Source organism: Penicillium arizonense, assembly GCF_001773325.1.
Source record: "Penicillium arizonense strain CBS 141311 chromosome Unknown PENARI_contig023, whole genome shotgun sequence".
NCBI lineage: Eukaryota > Fungi > Ascomycota > Eurotiomycetes > Eurotiales > Aspergillaceae > Penicillium > Penicillium arizonense.
The window spans coordinates 317,618-334,781 of record NW_019173300.1 but is presented as its reverse complement, the minus strand read 5'-3'; the positions used below and the strand labels follow the sequence as shown (position 1 = coordinate 334,781).

General features: G+C 50.8%; 6 protein-coding genes across 6 annotated transcripts; 2 read left to right on the top strand and 4 right to left on the bottom strand.

Annotated features, from left to right (window-relative positions):
- Nucleotides 1-551: 551 nt before the first annotated feature.
- PENARI_c023G05803 (uncharacterized protein) lies at nucleotides 552-2,276 on the top strand (the record flags this gene model as incomplete). The annotated part of the gene is made up of 3 exons (XM_022635543.1): nucleotides 552-1,553; nucleotides 1,602-1,979; nucleotides 2,097-2,276. 3 exons carry the CDS (start codon nucleotides 552-554, stop codon nucleotides 2,274-2,276), a joined length of 1,560 nt encoding a protein of 519 aa, XP_022484666.1.
- A 409-nt stretch (nucleotides 2,277-2,685) lies between these two features.
- Nucleotides 2,686-5,208, bottom strand: PENARI_c023G05966 (uncharacterized protein; the record flags this gene model as incomplete). The annotated part of the gene is made up of 1 exon (XM_022635546.1): nucleotides 2,686-5,208. The coding sequence occupies one exon, from the start codon at nucleotides 5,206-5,208 to the stop codon at nucleotides 2,686-2,688; it is 2,523 nt and encodes an 840-aa protein (XP_022484536.1).
- Nucleotides 5,209-5,912: 704 nt separating this feature from the next.
- PENARI_c023G11134 (uncharacterized protein) lies at nucleotides 5,913-6,320 on the top strand (the record flags this gene model as incomplete). The annotated part of the gene is made up of 1 exon (XM_022635616.1): nucleotides 5,913-6,320. One exon carries the CDS (start codon nucleotides 5,913-5,915, stop codon nucleotides 6,318-6,320), a length of 408 nt encoding a protein of 135 aa, XP_022484565.1.
- A 288-nt stretch (nucleotides 6,321-6,608) lies between these two features.
- Nucleotides 6,609-9,613, bottom strand: PENARI_c023G06494 (putative vacuolar morphogenesis protein AvaB; the record flags this gene model as incomplete). The annotated part of the gene is made up of 3 exons (XM_022635555.1): nucleotides 6,609-7,053; nucleotides 7,107-8,073; nucleotides 8,125-9,613. The coding sequence occupies 3 exons, from the start codon at nucleotides 9,611-9,613 to the stop codon at nucleotides 6,609-6,611; spliced, it is 2,901 nt and encodes a 966-aa protein (XP_022484650.1).
- A 358-nt stretch (nucleotides 9,614-9,971) lies between these two features.
- Nucleotides 9,972-11,766, bottom strand: PENARI_c023G01136 (bifunctional nucleoside/nucleotide kinase/histidine phosphatase family protein; the record flags this gene model as incomplete). Its single annotated transcript, XM_022635487.1, has 4 exons — nucleotides 9,972-10,628; nucleotides 10,676-11,262; nucleotides 11,310-11,382; nucleotides 11,710-11,766. 4 exons carry the CDS (start codon nucleotides 11,764-11,766, stop codon nucleotides 9,972-9,974), a joined length of 1,374 nt encoding a protein of 457 aa, XP_022484546.1.
- A 368-nt stretch (nucleotides 11,767-12,134) lies between these two features.
- Nucleotides 12,135-17,129, bottom strand: PENARI_c023G08644 (RNA recognition motif domain-containing protein; the record flags this gene model as incomplete). Its single annotated transcript, XM_022635585.1, has 7 exons — nucleotides 12,135-12,327; nucleotides 12,375-12,722; nucleotides 12,777-13,053; nucleotides 13,105-13,152; nucleotides 14,989-15,059; nucleotides 16,573-16,964; nucleotides 17,049-17,129. The coding sequence occupies 7 exons, from the start codon at nucleotides 17,127-17,129 to the stop codon at nucleotides 12,135-12,137; spliced, it is 1,410 nt and encodes a 469-aa protein (XP_022484621.1).
- Nucleotides 17,130-17,164: the final 35 nt, after the last annotated feature.

The following is a 17,164-nucleotide window of genomic DNA, read 5'->3' as shown; positions in this document are numbered from 1 at the left end:
GGCATGGTTGAATAAATAGGCAGGTAGTAACCACGTGCCAGTGACTTGCCCTAATTTCCATCAACTACCTGCTTGTGATGGACATGGCAAAATGCACTATTAACAACTTTTGATGAACAGCGAGGATTGTAGGCTTGGAGAGAAACATATGGCTTGTTGATCTTGCGTGAACTAAGTGTCCAGATCCTTGCGGGAAGAGTGATACGGGCAACTACCATACGTTACTATAGCTATCCAATACAGAGAATGACCACAGGAGTACGCGTACCTGAAGTGTTGAACATGAAATAGAAAGGACGGTGGACATGTTGCATAGACTCAAGGCAGCTTTGGTGAGTTTGGGGACGTCTCCATTGGGAAGGTATCAAGTTAGGGCATCCCCCTCGAACCCCGAAGGCTCGGCGACGACATCATCGCCGGCGATGTCCCACGATGAAAAGCGTCAAAAATATTAGTATAAATAGTTTAGCCTACTCAAAGCGATCTTAACCTCGTCGCGATCCCTTGAATTTCCAATTTCATTACGTTCTATCACAGTCTGTCTGGTCAATATGTCCTTCAATACGAATGATTCTTTGCCCGTGGGCTCGCCTACCATCCCTGCTGCCTCGCCTGTTCCCTCTGAAAGTTCCCATGGAAGCGGCCCTATGTCCATTTCTTCGGGCTCATCTTTCGTCCCTACTTCTTTTGCTCCAGTCCCTGCTCCTTTTGCTCCAGTCCCTTCTCCTGTTGCTCCAGTCCCTTCTCCTATTACTCCAGTTCCTTCTCCTGTTCCCTCTCAATTCTTCACTGGAAGTGGTCCTATGTCCATTTCCTCTGGCTCATCTTTTGTCCCAGCCCCTGCTGTTCCATCTGGTATTTCTGTCCCTACTGTGGTGACTTCTGATATCTCTGCTTCCAACCTTCCTTTATCTGACGACTACTATTTCATCTCTCATTTACTGGCCACTCATCCTCGCACTCTCGCTCACGCTGAATCTGCTGCTCGAGTTGCCACTCAATCTGCCAGTCAATCTGCCACTGTTCACCCCCCTGTCACTCCCCCTTTGCAGAACAACCCCAATCCTGTCACTCCAGACAACGGACCGTTTAACTGGACCGACGTCATGTCTGAAGGGTCTCCGGACATGGAGCCCAGACAGCCGCTTCTCTGGCAGGATACTCCCCCAAGACACCCTCCAATGTCTGCCACTGATCCAATCTTCCATGGACGGATTTTTGAGACAGCGGAAGACCGCATCCAAGCATCCGAAGACCTGCTGCTAGCTGAAATGGCCAAGAACCACAATGACCCACCCCATCATTTCACCAACGACGATGAGATGAGCTACTTTAGCATTGCCGATCTCGATGCTCAGTTCCGTGAGATGGAAACCGGCCAGAAGCTTGCCCCGAAACACAAGCCCAACACCCCCGTCGAGCGTTCCGCAAAGCGTGTCAAGAACAATAACACCTTGAGCGCCATGACTGAATCCGCCTCTACTGCTGCCTTTTCTCCCAACACCAAGCAAGCCGATGCCATCCCGGCTATGCTCGAGCCTGCTACCACGGAGGTAAGTACCCATCCCATCCACCACAGCATCATATCTAACCATGCACAGTCTACCCCCAAGCCAAGCCGCCGCCGCCGCAAGGCTCGCAAGAGCTTCACCCCAGAGGTGACCCGCACCCTACGCAGCAGCACAACCAAGAAGACCGAGGAGTCCGCCGCCAAGCAGACGCCCAAGTCAGAGACTGCCACCACTGCTGACGCTGACGCTGAGGTCCCTGCCCCCTCCCCCAACAAGAGCCTCCCAGAGTCCTGGGCCACAGCCCTGGACGAGGACAAACTGGTCTCGATGATGAAAGACCAGGGGTACACCTGGGTGGACATCACGGAGATGTGGGCGGCGAACTCGGCGCTGGCCTACTCGCAGGCCTCGCTGAAGAAGCGCTGGGGCAATATGAAGAAGAAGCTGGGTCGGTGGACCGGATTTGACGTACGTATAAGCATTCCGTAATTCCACTTTTCGCTCGTTTGTTCGTCAGATTGTGCTTATTTGCACCGCGTTTCGTCTTACGTTGTTGAGCTGATTGCTAACGCTTTTGTTGGGTAGGAGGCTCTGGTTGCTGTGGTGGGGATCGTTCGGAGTGATCTGAACGAGATCCTCACTGATGAATCGTGGGAGCATATTGCCGGGACCATTTCGGCCGAGTTGAACTTGGCCGTTACTGGGGAGTTCTGCAAGGCCCGATTTGTGGTCATGGAGGACGAGAAGCTGACCCGTCAGGGTTAGGGGCAGTTTGTGAAATGAGAATTGAGGATACGGAAGGAGGTGGATGTTTTGAGTACGATGGCGAAGTTAGGCCAGGTGGCAGTACCTGGGGTTTCGAGCGGTTCTCTGTCTCTGCGTTTGAGCGTTGAGCGTTGTGTAATTTGTGATACCCCGGGGCTACTTGATAAAGCCCCAAGCGGGTGGACGAGATTTGTAAGAAGTAATTGTTGAACGAGTAATCAATCTGTGCGAGTAAGACATACTTCCAGTAAACCTGTTCATTCGCTAGATACGTTCACAGAAAATGCCCAAGGATACCAAATCCGAAAAGAGATATAACGCCCCGAGTCCATGTGCCCACCCGCTGGTGTCATACAATCATGAAAGCTGAAATCTGAAGAGCTGAAAAACCACCAAAAATAATCAAAAGTTAGAGAGCGCTCAGTTCTCGTCTACCACTGCTTCGCATACTCATCCCCATTCCTGGCATGCCCGCACTCCATTCCGAAGAGTCGGAGTCACCTCGACCACGCGATCCGCTAGTACTTGTCCCGATACTGATACCAGCAGTGGTAAGAGACTCTGCATCGTCGATTACAGGTGGACCGCCGACCATGACAGGCCGGATCTTAGCCCCAACAAATCCACGACGATCACGGCCTGTGCGGCCACGGCCAAGCCAGTTATGCTTCAGAGCTTTACTGAGCACCTCGATCTTCTCTTGGGAGGCATCGTCGGTTTGAACGCTAGCGAGCACGCTAACACATTGTAGCATACGACCCACAGTCTCTGTGATGACGTGCGAGCTATCAGCGGAGTTGACGCGGTGAATTATAGTGGGCCGCTTAGCAGGTGCCTGCGGCGATGCAACAGACTGGAAAACGAGAGGGTCTGGGTTTGAGGAAGTATTCGATGTAGCGCGGCTGCGGGAGTCGCCGCTTGCAGGCCGTGGGTGGTTGGCTAGGCCGGTCATCCCGTCTGAGGAGTAGCTGTCTGCGACAGTGCTGAGGAGAGTAGAGGATTGCGAGTTGAAGCTGCCGAAGCCGGCGTCGAGGGAAGCTGCGGTACCAGGACGGCCTCCTGTGCCAGTGCTTTTGGCTGTCACGCTGAGAGTTGGAAAGCCAGAGTTGATTGAGTCTAGACTGAGGCGCGAGAATGTTGCCTTGAGGGTCTCATAGCGGTTCAGGATGATACAGTCACGGAAGGCGATGAGGACTAGGCTGCGCACTTCGAGCGTACCACCGACAGGAAGTGGACCCCAGAATTCAAGGGCTTCTCGGCTGGTCATCAGAGATCCGCAGCCCTTGAATTCAAGATCCAAGGGTAGGAAAACAGCCTGGATGAAGGGCAGGATTGTACCAAATACCAACATCCATATCTGTACCAGATGAGGAACCAGCTTTTCATCGGGGACACCCAGAAGCGAACTGAGATTCAGAGTTGCGAACCCAGTTTCGAGCAACTCCTGCAAATCAGTGATCACAGACGTGGGAGTTCTCTTATGCACACAGCACTGCAAATGAACCAGAACCAGCTTGTTCAAATCCTCAATGGCAATGCGCACATCCTCACCATCGAAGATGACCAGCAACTTCGCCTTGAGGAAATCCCACGCATCTTCGGGTGTCATATTATTCAACCCGAACCCTTGCAGTGTCTCTCGAAGAATAGATTCGGGGTATGTACCACCACTACCAATTGAAGAGGGACCTGGGAAGCCACCAGGTGTCGTGGCCCCGCCGGTGTTATTGGCCAGCCATTCCAGTTGTTCCGACTCAGCGAGTGCTTTCTCTTCTTTCTTCTTCTCGCGCAATGCTCGTCCACCGTGCAAGATATCCAGACCACTGACTGACTTGCCGAATGTGGCACCCGGCGCCGGTGATGCAGGGCTTGTGAAGGAATAGAGGGATTGCGGAGCATTTGGATCGGCTGGGCGAGAGTTGCTGGATGCCGAGGACAAGACTTGATTGAAGTGGTCGTCGACCCGGTCCTTGAGTTTAAGTTTCTGTCTCGACAGGAAATGGTGCTTGTGTTTGTCTTTTTCCTTGTCCTTTTCCTTTTCCGGAACTTGAGCTCGATCTGAGGGGACGACAGTGCTCACGGAGGCATTGGAGAGATTGTACATTGAGGAGTTGTTCGAGGGCAAGTCGGCCAAGTTGGTAGTGGACGCGCTTACCATACGCGACAAGCCACTGATCTTGCTCGGAGAAGGAAGCCCACGGTCTTTGCCCAAATCCTTATCCCTGCTGATACCTATATGTTTCGGTTTTGAGAACAGCTTCTTCTTCTTCTGTTTTTCAGGTTGTAGGTCTGGCGGTTGCGCACCGGCGCGCGGGAAGACCACATTCGCAGCTGTCGTGGCCACGTTTGCTGGCGCGGGCGGTTGAGGCGAAGGCACATTTACACGCAATGGGGCAGGCATGAGCGGAGGCGATGCGCTCCCACTCTGCCGTGACCGTGTATCCTCCACAGACATGACATTCTGAGCCCGTTTTGTCTGTTGCATTGCTGCCTGGGCGGCGATGCGGGAGGCTGACACGGTAGGGAGCTGGTCAGACGAAGCAGTTGGCAAGGATGGTTCGAAGAAGCCCTGCGAGTGAACGCGAGAGCGATGCCGGGGTAATTCAATCGAGGGACCCCGGCCAGACGGCCGGCGGCCGGAGGGGTCTGGCATAGGGCGAGTGTGCGGCGAGGTGGTGGCTGAGCGAGGTTGAGGGGGGAAATAACTGCCGGGAGGGATCTGAGGATTAATGGGCGTAACCGGCGCCGCTGAAACGGTAGTCACATTGGAGGAGGCGTCGCTACCGGAGGAACCAGGACGGATCAGTTCGTCTTCGTCGGAATCATCTTCTTCGTCATCAGACGGGGGCTGCGGAGGCGGAGGCCGGTAGCGGACGGGGGCCGGCACTCGCTGACGCCCTGGCGAGTTGGGGGATCGCAGCGAGGGATTCATGGTGTGTCCATTGTCGACATGAAATGACATGAAGCGTTTCATGGCAAAAGACACCTCGCCGATCCCTTCCTCTACGGTCGACAGTAACGACCACTACAACAACGCTATCTAGATCTACACTCCGCAGATCGCTCTCGATGCTTCTTATATTTGACCACTGCCTTCTAACCTGGACCTTGCTAATTTCCTCCTAATGTTTCTGATCCATATACAGCAACACATAGCAAGTCCTCTTGGTTCACACTTGGTTTTCATTTGGGTATGTTGAGTGTATCTCTACTCTACGTCTGGGATATCTTGCCATAGAGCAATCTCTTTGACTGGATAGCATACGTATCTTGACATAGCACGATTAGAGAATAAGATATATATCATCACTCCATGTTATACACTTAGCAGTTTGTGTATACTTGCCTACAGACATATCGGATTATTGAACGTCCGAGGCAAGGTACAGAATTTACCGCCTTCTACTTTCAGTCTAGCCCCATCCCCAGCCTCTAGTCCCCTTTCGAGTTAGCCTCGGCAGCAGAAAGACCGTTTCCTGCCTATAGAGTTGTTACCGAGTGGTTATATTGGTATCCCAGAATTTTAAGAGGTCTGGAGAAGCTGTAACCCATAGGAAATACACTAAAAACTCATACTCACTTGATTTACTCATTTGAATTTCATATGGAGCAAGATCCACAGAAAGAGCGTCTTGGATGTCATCCAATTCAACTTACAAAGCTCCAGCAAATACGTCTCAGTACCAGTATGGTAATCTGACTTGGAGGTGGGGCTCAAGCAACTCTTCTTCATCCCACCTTCAATTCACAAGTGTACATACCCCTACAATGGCCAACTCAGTTAACCTCAAAGCGGTCTACTCCGCCCCTCAATCCACCGAGACCTTCCAACACGCAATTCCCTCTGATGGTGCCGACACTCTGGCAGCAAAGCAAGCCCACCTCAATGCACTGCAAACCCTCGTCCCCAAACTACAGGACCAGATCAATGTGTTCCTGACTGAGCGCATGGAAGAGGACAAAAAGGTCCAGGGCCAGATCTCCGCACAAGAAGCCAAGGAAGAAGAAAACTACGGAGAGGAGGTCGTTGAGGATGATGCATGATTATCGTGAAATAGGCAGATGCTAGCACTGGGTATCAAAGTCGCTGAAACAGCCTCCGACAACAATCCAACCAAGAACGACCGAACTACCGAACGACCGAACAAACCGAAAAAAGACAAGAAAAATGAAAACGAGACCAACTCGATGCCATGCAAATGCAGACGCAAAAGCAAGAGAATCGGATTACCCAGATCGAACACTGGGTCTCCGATTCGCACACCCCAAATGAACAACCGTGTTACTGGACCGAATCATCAGCATCAACCAAATCAACAGAGGAAAGACAACTTACTCGGGAAACACATTGATCACACTCCCACCCAACCGTTTATGACAAACACCACAAATCCGCTCCTCGGTAACAGTAACATGGCGAGCACGTGAACCCGCCCTATTCCCACGAACACCTTCACCAATAGCCAACCGCGCTTGGACCTGCATATCGTGCGCTTTACGCAGATTAGCCACGATGCGCGCTTCATTGAAGACAGAGTTCGCAGCGCGCATGCGGCCCTTGAAATAGAATTCCAGTTTCTGCACGGCTTGTTGGTCTGGTATGAGTTTCAGAGCGGACTCGGCTGGAAGTCTGGAGCCGTGTTTGGCTAGGAGGTCGATTGCAGGGTCGTATTGGGGTTTGTAGCCGTGCGGTGGGGAGAGGTAGAGGGAGAGGAGGGTTAGGTAGATTGAGTTCTCTTCTTCTTTCTTTTCGGCGAGGTGGACTTGGTTGCAGTATCTTTTGGCGGTTAATGATTGTCGTTTTTGTTGGAATGGAATGATATGACTTACTCTTCTGCTTTCTCGTGGTCTTCCAGTTTGAAGACGTAGATCTCCAGTGCTTGTCTGTGCTGTCCCATTTTGCTAAATAGGATAGCGCGGGCTTCGTAGAAGTTGGGATCTGACAAGGATGAGTATTGGCCTGTATGTGCAGTGGAGAACATACCCTCTCGATCAAGCCGATCTAACATCTTCGCTGGCGAGTATTGTTCGCTCTCTTTCAACATGGTCAAGAACTTGTCTTTCCATTCCCCTTTGTTGGATGTAAGTTGATCTAGATATAAGATGAGTAGCCGCTGGTGTATGTCGGGCGTCATGTCGTTCCATTCATTAATGGCATGTTCAAGGTAGTGAATGGCAAGCGAGGTGTCTATTTTCTCGAGGAACCCAAGAACACGAGGGCGAGGGAGGGTCTCGGCGTTTTCAGTGTCAGTCAGGAAAATCTCCATTCCTAACTCGTGATTAGCGCGAATAGGCCATTCTCCAAACTCGATGATCAGATCGATCTGGTCGGGGGGTAAGTTTTGGAGATAGGCGACAGTGCGCGTCGGACCACTCAAGGGACCGTTCTCTGTCTGACCAAAGCGCTGCAACAATTCAAGTGCTTGGCGATGCAATTTCTTGCCGTAGAGGAAGTCAATCAAGTCGTTGTAGCGACCTGTTTCCTCGAGTCGTTCCATGACAACATCTGGATCGCAGTAGTTGGCGATGCGGAAAAGAGACCCGGCTAGCGATGGCGTCGCGAACATGTGTGCGCGGAACAAGGTGGTGTCGACCAGTCTGGCCTTGGCTCGGAGCTGCGTAGCGAAATCCTCGGTAGATGGGAAGTCGAGTAGCTTGAGGACCGAGTCACTGGCTTCGTCTTTGGCTTCGGACGGCGCAGGAGCCTTGAGAGAACCGTCGGAGTTGAGGAAGCGCTGGAAGCGTCGGCGGACATCTGCTAGATAGCCCTGTAGTTCGCGGACTGCTATTCGAAGACCTGGTTCGGTTAGTCAGACTCGAATATATCCAAGGGTTGAGGCTTGCTTACCTTTCTCGTCTCCACGGATGCTGCTCGACTCGCTGCCCTCGTCAGGTTTGCGCATAGATGATCTGACGGACGGGGGATGAGTGGACGTTTGCCCTGGAGCTGCGTCATCCGACGAGCCTTCACTTTGTGACCCGTTGGCCTTGCCATTTGGAGCGTCAGGCTCTGGGACAGCCGACAGATCACCCGCGATCAAGCGAGGGTACAGGCGAATGACACTTTCCGGGGGCGCGGAAACTTCAGTAAAGAGGTCCAACGAATCGCGGTACTTGTTCAAGGCAAACAAGCTTTGTGCCTTTTCCAATCGTGTCGAGCGTAACCGGCCAGGTTTATCCCGGAGAAGAGCATCCTCCAGCATTCCGAGTAAGCTGATAGCTTCATCCAGATAGCCCTTTTCGACCAAAGTGTCGATTTGGGTATCGTAGCTCAGGGCTTCCATGCGCCAGATGGTGCGATCACTCGCCACCAGGAACCCTTTCCCGGCATGAGCGAGACTGATATTCGGCTGTGGAATGTGCAGAATACTAGCAGACGGCAAGGGAATAGACTGCAGGAGAGACAAGGTCTCCGGGTTGCGAACCTCGAGCACGCCCTTGGCCGAATCATGCAAAGCCAACAGAAAAGGGTACGAATATCCCAGTTCCACCGGCGCATGGCTCCAGGGAATCTGCTTCCGACCAAGCGGTTGGCCATCGACATCGATGAAATGGGTATTGATATCCTTGGCCAACAGAATCTGGCCTTCCAGAAGTCTCGTCGCAAGCGGCCGCGGCACCATCCCACCCATACCGATATAGCTCATACTCGCAGCCCCGACACCCGTGAATCGACCAGACTCCTCAACGCTGCCCGGACCAGCCAAATCCGTCACCTGGCCACTCTCCAGATTGACCATGACGAAGCTCGAGCTCAGCCCAACAACCAGCCGCTCAGCCGCAACCCAAGTGAGAGTCTTAACCCCACTAACCAAACTCAACTCAGTAGTATCGCGCTCCAGTTCCATATCCCGCCACACCCACATGAGAATCTTCCTCTTAACAGAAACAGCAAGACGAGAAACAATAGCAGGGACATTGGTATCAGGATCATTAACGACATTAGAGGTAATAGCAAAAGCAGAAGCACCCTTAGTCTGCGCAAGCACCTCAACAACCTCATAAGACTGCGCATCATGCAGCGAGACATAACCACCAGCCAGAGAAACTAGTATATTAGCCTCCTTAATCAGGGCCAGCTGCTCGATCTTATATCGGGAGAATTTCTCTAGTTCGCGTAGGAGTTCGGTCTTGCCATCGTCGGTGACGCGGTAGATGCGGAGGTTGCCATTGTTCAGGCCGGCTAGGAGGCGGTCGCCGTAGGCTAGGACGGAGTCGATGCGTGACTTGTCGCGCGGCTTCAGCTCGACCAGCGGCCGCGCCGTAAATGCTGACAACATGGGCGTGGTGCTCGCAATTCCTGCTGGGAGGGCGAGCGCTGTTGGAGCTCTCCGCATGACGTCCAGGTGATGAGTCAGTGTTTAGTCATCAAACACGGGTCAATCTGGCTCGGGCCGACTTCGGGATGGAGTCGGCTTCACTTGGCAGTTGGATATAGTTACAGCAGACTGTGTTGGTTTGATTGAGCTTGTTGGGTTTAGGCTAAGTGATCTATTTCAAGCATAAAGCTCTCTAATAGCACTACTTCTGCTATAACCAATGCATGTCATTACGCTACTGTTGTACTATAAGTTATAACGCAAATTGGTATAAATCAAACGAAGCCTTGTTTTTGGTATCAGAATATCTTATGCAGTCATAATCCAACCACACCCCTGTGCCAGGTGACGCCACTCCGATGCAGACCAATTCAACCTAATGTTTAGTCTCTGTGCCCTTCTCCGCAGGGAAGTCCTGATGCTTAGCAGATGTCCCCTTACCACGCCAGGTGGAAACAGCAGGGATATCCGCCTTGAAGCGTTGCTCCTCGGTGCCATATGCACGTGGAGTAAGCTTGATAAGAGTGTGCAATGGCACCTCCATCCACGGGCTCTGTTCCTGGGGCACGTTCATGAAGTAGGCGTAGATACAACGGAGCACAGCTTGGTGGGTGACAATAATGACGTTCTCGCTGCGCTCCAGTTCCATGATGATGGGCTCTAGGCGAATGACAACGTCGCGGTAGGACTCGCCTCCACGGTAGCGATAGTTGTACTTGTCTTCGTCTCGGGCAGCGAAGTCTTCTGGGTACTTCTCGGCGATTTGCTCGTAAGTCAAACCGTCGCAAACGCCAGAGTCTAATTCGTCCAAAGCTTTCCACTCCAGTTTCTCATAGCCGGTCTCTGACTTGAGGTGGCGGGCCGTCTGAATGGTGCGGCGCAGGGTTGAGGTCCAGATGACGATCTTGGTGTTGTCAGGGACTCCCGACTTGCGCAGTAGCTCGGGCAGTGCGCGGGCATAAGCCTCGCCTCGCTCGGAGATATTAGAATCTCCACCAATCCGACCTGTCAAATTGAACTCGGACTCGCCGTGCTATGTTTTGTCAGCCGCTATTTTTGAATGAATATCAGATCTCTTACCCTTGATAGCCAAATTGAACGAGGCTTGATGTGAAGGTTCTGAATGTAATAGACCAGTCGACTGGATAAGTAATCCTTGATCTGGTTGATGATGACCGTTGATCCAACGTTGATGAGCTTGACATAAGTATAATGCTTCTCGTTATCGTCAATCGTCTCGTAAACCTTTTCATAGTTGCGAATGCGATTGCGGAAATCCAGAGCTGCGACTTCAGGATCTTGACCCTTATAATCCGGAGATGTAGTCTTAACTTCCTTGATGTTGGTCATGATCAAGTCTTCATCATCGCAGATAGACTCCACAAAGAGAGCCTCGATATCAGCCTCGTGACACTTCTCATAGATCCAGTTGCGACGCTCCTTGGTCGAGTTGGTGGCATCCAGAATGGCAACTACACCCTTGCCGGTGTTGAACCACTGGATCATGTCCGACATGGCCGCCTCGGCTGCAGCGCGACGCATGCGCTCACCTTCCTCGTTGTGAGGATCAAAGAAGGTAGCCTCTGGCTGGGGAGTGTTGAATCGGCGATAGCCACCAACGTTGAAAACCCGTGCGGGAATGCCAACCCAGCCAAGATAACGCATCGCTGTCGGGAGTCAATATCGTGTGCGCTATAGATGGATGCACACTTACCCTTGCCGGCAATAAGACTCTTGCCTCGGGCCGGAAGGCCCACCATGACAACACATATTTTTGTGTCGTCAGACTGTATATGAGGGTCAGCGGCAAACATCGTGATGAGGAGAAAAGTCAGGAATGTGCAGGGGGGCGGAGAAAGCAACCGCAACTTGGGAAGGTATTAAGCCCGGTGTTGCAGAGTACAACAAAGTGTACTTTCTCCCATTGCTGCTTTATCGCATTACAACAGTTGATACGAGGCAAAAAATCCCATCGACAGCCATTACAGTCTCAAATACGCAATAACCTTTTCTGCGGTTCGCCAAGTGGCGAACTGAGGCACCAATTGACACTGGACCTCGGTAGAGTACCCGCGACATATCAAGAAGTTGGATAAAGAAGAAATTCGACTCACACTGGCAATGAACACCTTATGCTGCTGCTGGCTTCTAATCACACTCTTGGACGACATGGTTGTAGGGTTGTAGAAGAATGGAGGTGATTTCGGGAAGATTAGGAAGAGTTCCCGAGGTCGGAACAAGAGACAAGCCTCAACCGAGCATGCAGAGTCCGTATAGAGAAGAATATCGGAATATCACCTGCAGATAATCGTTAAGAGCAGGGAAGAGGAAAGGAGAGAAGTCGGAGGTGATGCGGTGAGTCTTTTCCCCACTAACGTCATCCCGTGAACAATCCACTTTTTCCATCTATGCGAATCTTGTTCTTGTTCATTGTTTCTTGTCTCTTGTATTTGGTCTCTATTTATATCTATGCTCTTTTGTATGCTGTTCTATGCTTTCATAGCTCAATGCGACACATTCCATCATTATTTGTGACCTTTTATTCAGTTGTTTTAGGTCCGCGGGCAAATTGCACTCGCAGAGGACCGCCCCACGGTCCTGGTCGGCCATTCAGTTCGTCCATAGCCCTCTGAGCTTCCTCGGAGCTGCCCACGTCGACAAACAGATAGTAGTGCTCGCCGGGCTCGAATCGCTTTGCGGGGTGAGGGGTGAAGACCTTGCTGACATTCTCACTGCACAGGATCAGTATAGATCACACGACTGAAGCCACCAAACTTACACAGAGAACCCGTTGAAAAACGCCTTAACGTTGCTCTGCACAGTCTCATGGTCGGTCAACCGAGGCAGGCCACCAACATAGACTCGACGGCTAGAGTCACTGTTAACCTTGGCAAAACTGGGGTTATCCTGCTGGCGCCAGCGATCAGTTCTAAAGGGCGAAGGAGGATTGGCGATCCGCTCTGCCGACTTGGCAACACCAGGCTTGATCTTGACAGGACGGCCCAACATATCCCGGCCATCCAACTCGGTCATGGCGCGCTCGGCATGTTCCTTGTTTTGCAAATCGACGAAGCAGTAGGAGGGGTTTCGGCCGGTGAAAGGGTCAATGGCAATATCGATGCGCTCGCTATGGGAAGGGGATTAAGTCGGGTCCTTGGCCATGGTTCAAGTGCACGCATACATAGGGAACTCGGCCGCAATGAACAGCGCCTCCACATCCTCCGTCTTGGCCGTGTAAGGCATGTTGCCTACATATAGGCGTCGGCCATCTGAGATCGCTTGCGGGACATGGGATCCGGGCCGGCTGAATGCTGCGCGAGAGGTGTTGGTGGTGCTGGGGCTGGCATTGCTGGGACGCGAGGGTGACGCTGATGGGCTTTCGACCTTTGTGCGCCAGTTGACAGAGTTGAAGGCTCGACCGTTCGTGCGGACATTCTCATAGGGCGACTTGGTAGGAGCTGTAGATCTTGATTAGTGACTTTTTGGGTGGTCAAGTATAGATGACGCACTCTGCTCCTGGGGTCTGGGGCTTTCCACATCCATGACGATGTTGATATCTGTAGAATAATACTTCACAAACACAAAACTGCAAAACTGCGAGACCGAAATTGCACCTCGCGTCCGTCACTTTTTTTTTGATTGCCAGTGCAAACAATGCAAATTCCCACTCGGCAGTATTTAGTTCGCGAGCTCCCGCTTTTTTTCTTTTTTCTTCATCTTCTTCATTCACTTCGATTTGATTTTCGCCTGGCTGTGCCTTTAGCATTTGATCAATGCTCAATGGTTTCATAGCCTGAGCATTGGCTGTGGACTGTCGCCAATTCTTGCCCAGGGCAAACAGACAAAGCATGATGAAGCTACGTCTAGCTCGCCATATAAGCGGCGATTCGAATACCACTGAGCCTAGCTCGACCAGCTGTCCCGATACGATTATCGCAATACTAAACGTTGTTTTGGCGGTTGAGGGACGACTACTAACAATGTGAGTTTGCACTGTTTCCTCCCTCCCCTCTATGATGAAGCAACCTTTTCACACAGACCTGTTCTGAATTATAATGTGGACTAAAAATTGTACCAACTGCTATCTGATGAAGCTTCTTGACTTTGTTTCTCTTACCAAGTCTATGCGATCATTGCTAACATGATTAAAGTGCACAGGACCACTCCCTCGTATCTGCACTAGACCTACCCAAACTAGATAGCAATCCGAGAATTGATTCTTACAAAGAATCCCTCATACCCATTGACAATTATCATACTGTACATATACTCCGTAAATTTGTCTACTATGCACATCCCAGGCCACTGTGCCAAGCATCTATACTTGGTCAACTCTGCTATGTCATGAATCTGTCAAAGAAACAACTTAAGCCCCGTTCTTCTCCGTTATGTTCCAACAGGGTCGTCCTTATATATCCTGAGTCCTTCCATGGTAGCCGGGTTGAAAGTAGAACAGTAGATTTGTCTTGGCAAGATCTACTGGTTGAAAGTCAACATTTCTACCGCTTGCACGATCACGTGATTGCTATCTCGTGGTTATTTGCGGTAACTTATACGCTGAGACGGCAAGTCGCAGCCCGAAAGCGGCTACTGTCCTGCAGAGGTTTCTGTCACGTAAAAATGACATATGTCTGCATTGACTAGACTAGAAACCGAGGAAAAGAAATGGAGAAAGAGAGAAAAGAAGCTAGCTAAGTCCTGGACAAACAAGGAGGTCACCTAATCCTCCAACAAATTTGAATGGAGAAATGGGCGCCTAAAATGACATGGGCTGGTGAGAATTTGTGACAATCTCGCGACGCGACTCTTTCAGTTGGTGATACGTGATGCAGGAATCATGCAGTAAGCTGGAGATGCCATGTCTAGCTCTACCCACTTCGTTCAACCTCCAATATCTCCATTATCTCCCTTCTCACACATCATCGTGGTTCACCACTGTGACTCACAGAATATTTACTGCTTCAAATGCATCTCGACCTGGGGGCTGCCTTAACATCCCAAATACAGCGTCTTCTATCCGAGGGAACGTTGACAACTGTTTATTTGATTGAACAATATCTTTCTTAAATTGAGAAAAGGGCTTCATTTGAATGCAATATCCATCGTTCCATAAATGTTCAATTGTTGAAATACAACTGGCTCGCTGAAATAAAAAGTCTATTCATGTCCTTTTTCTTGCCCTCAGGGGCACCCTTCTTCACCCAATCCACATATTTTAACTCCAGACGCCGACCACCTCAGTCTATCCGTGGTTGTTGCATTGATATTTATAGTCAATGGCCACTAGACAGCCGTTACCCCTGTGGTATGTTCCACACTTGCCACAACCACCAATGTTTGCGAATATTCTGGTAGGCATTCGACATGTCGTTGCCACTGATACTGATACTCACCCTCACCCTGAATAAAGACCTGGCAGCCACGAGTCTGATCACCCCAACAATTTCCATTGAGGCCGGTGCCACTAAAGAGAGGATGTTAGTAATCCATCGCGCGTAAGGAAGCTGGGCCCCATCTTTGCATGCCAATGGCGCAAGAGCTCTTTCTCTTATGACTTTGATAATGGCGACACCCATGTTGGCAGAAGTCTAGAGATGTGCCAAATCCTCTTTGGAGATTGGGACCCAGAACGCATGTACCACAAAACTAATGACAATTGCGCAGAGCTGATGGGGTCCTATCTATACTATAAGGAAAACACAGTGAAGTTGGCAAAGCAAAAAGCGAGGATTGGTACATTTGTGTACCAGGGAGCCAAGAACGGATGGGCGAAAACGGAACCATGTGGGCCTGACAAGGACCCGAACGCACCCAAGCCAAGGTAAGGAATCAGATGTCCTCGTGTGTCTTTTCAAGGACTAACAAAGTTGCAGAATATGTTCGGGTGCGATGTTTACACTGCTAATGAGGGCTTCAGAGTCATGGATAATACCACGCCGTCAGCGCCCTACACGCGGGAAAACCTCGCAGGAGGCCCGATCCGGCAAGATCAGACTCAAACATGCGGTGGGGATCCCATAGTGTTTTGGCGGCGGCCAGGAACTACTGTCTCAGACGTAGTTTGATGTTTAATGTGGCCCGTCAACATACCTGTGGCAGAAATACTATGATCATAATTTGAGCTAGTATATTGACATTCAACCGAACACCTCGATATATCCTTTCCCGGTTATTTGAATCCGAACCCCGAACTCCAAAGCTAAGTCTTCCAGTCCGTCTAACATCTCATTTTGCCAATCCTGTCTCTTGTCCTCCCCCGATAGACAAAACCCGCGGAGGCGAGGTGTGAATCTCCTCCAGTCTTGTAGCCATGATCGAACAACCCCCACTAAGTGAGAAGTATCGAGGTCCCATTCCCATTCCTCCTGAAAACGTAGGTCGTCGGTGATAGTCAGCCATTCAAGGCTTTTTGGGAGTGCTTCCCCAAGGTGCGCCACGTTTGAAGTCGATGGATAAAATCCAAGCACAAATGGTAGCGGAATTTTGATTCTCTCTAGCATATGAAGTGCGCTTAAATTGAACAAACCATTGAAATGGAGCGGTGGCCTGTAGAGATCACCCGGCCGCCCACATGATCCTGCCTCAATAGTCAAGTCTGTCAAAGTCCCTTGAATGTGAGATAGGTCCATAGCGATTTGGTCCAAATCGATAGTATCAGTGACGAAGTTATCTGCAATATCAGGGCGGTAAAGCCAATACCATTTGAGCTTCTGAGGCCTCGGGTAACTGACAACAGTTGACCGAGATGTCCTTCGCGCACCATGGTCAAGTCGAGCGATGTAAGTTTTGATGGATTTGGTAAAGCCTTCCCTGTCCACGTGAAGGAAGTGGGATTGTCGATTGAGAGGCTTAGCCGCTCAATTGATGGCAAGTAAAAGAAGGAAAGGACGTCTGCCGTGTTCCTAAACTCCGTGTACCTACGGATATTGAAATCAAGATCGGGACATTGAGCTGATACCTCTTGAAGATGTGCAAACGATGAAATATGGCTATCCCGGGACTCGGACTCCTTGCAGAGAGCCGAGCGGAACATCATGCTCATCAAGCAACTCTCTCGGGTGAAATTGTTGCCTAGGTGGAGACATTTCAGGTTGGGAAGTTGTGATATTAAAAGCGTTGCAAATGCGTCCATTGACCCGGCACGCAGCTCTTGGATCCATTCTTCGGTATAGGGAACATGGATGCTTTCGATGTATTCCACTAGCTGATTCGTGACATCTTCGCAGATTTGGAGTTTTGGACTCTGATATTTAGAGTTATGCCATTCGTAATCGTCGAAAGTGTCTCCACCGAGGATCAGCTGGTGAACGAAATTGGTGACCTCGGGCTTCTGCATAATCCGTTGCAGAAACTGGGCAATCGGGGGGGTCTGAGAGACCGTCCATGTCCATTCAATATGGGAGTAGAGAAATGGTTCCGCAAGAGCGTGCAAGTCCCTGTTCGTAAGACTCACCGCCCAGAGGTCGCTGGACGATAGGAATGCAAACACCATACGCCAAATCTCTGCCGGGGTGGTGAGAGTAGGGGACGCCATTTGGACCTTTCTTCCCCTGCTGTCTCAAGGAGGAC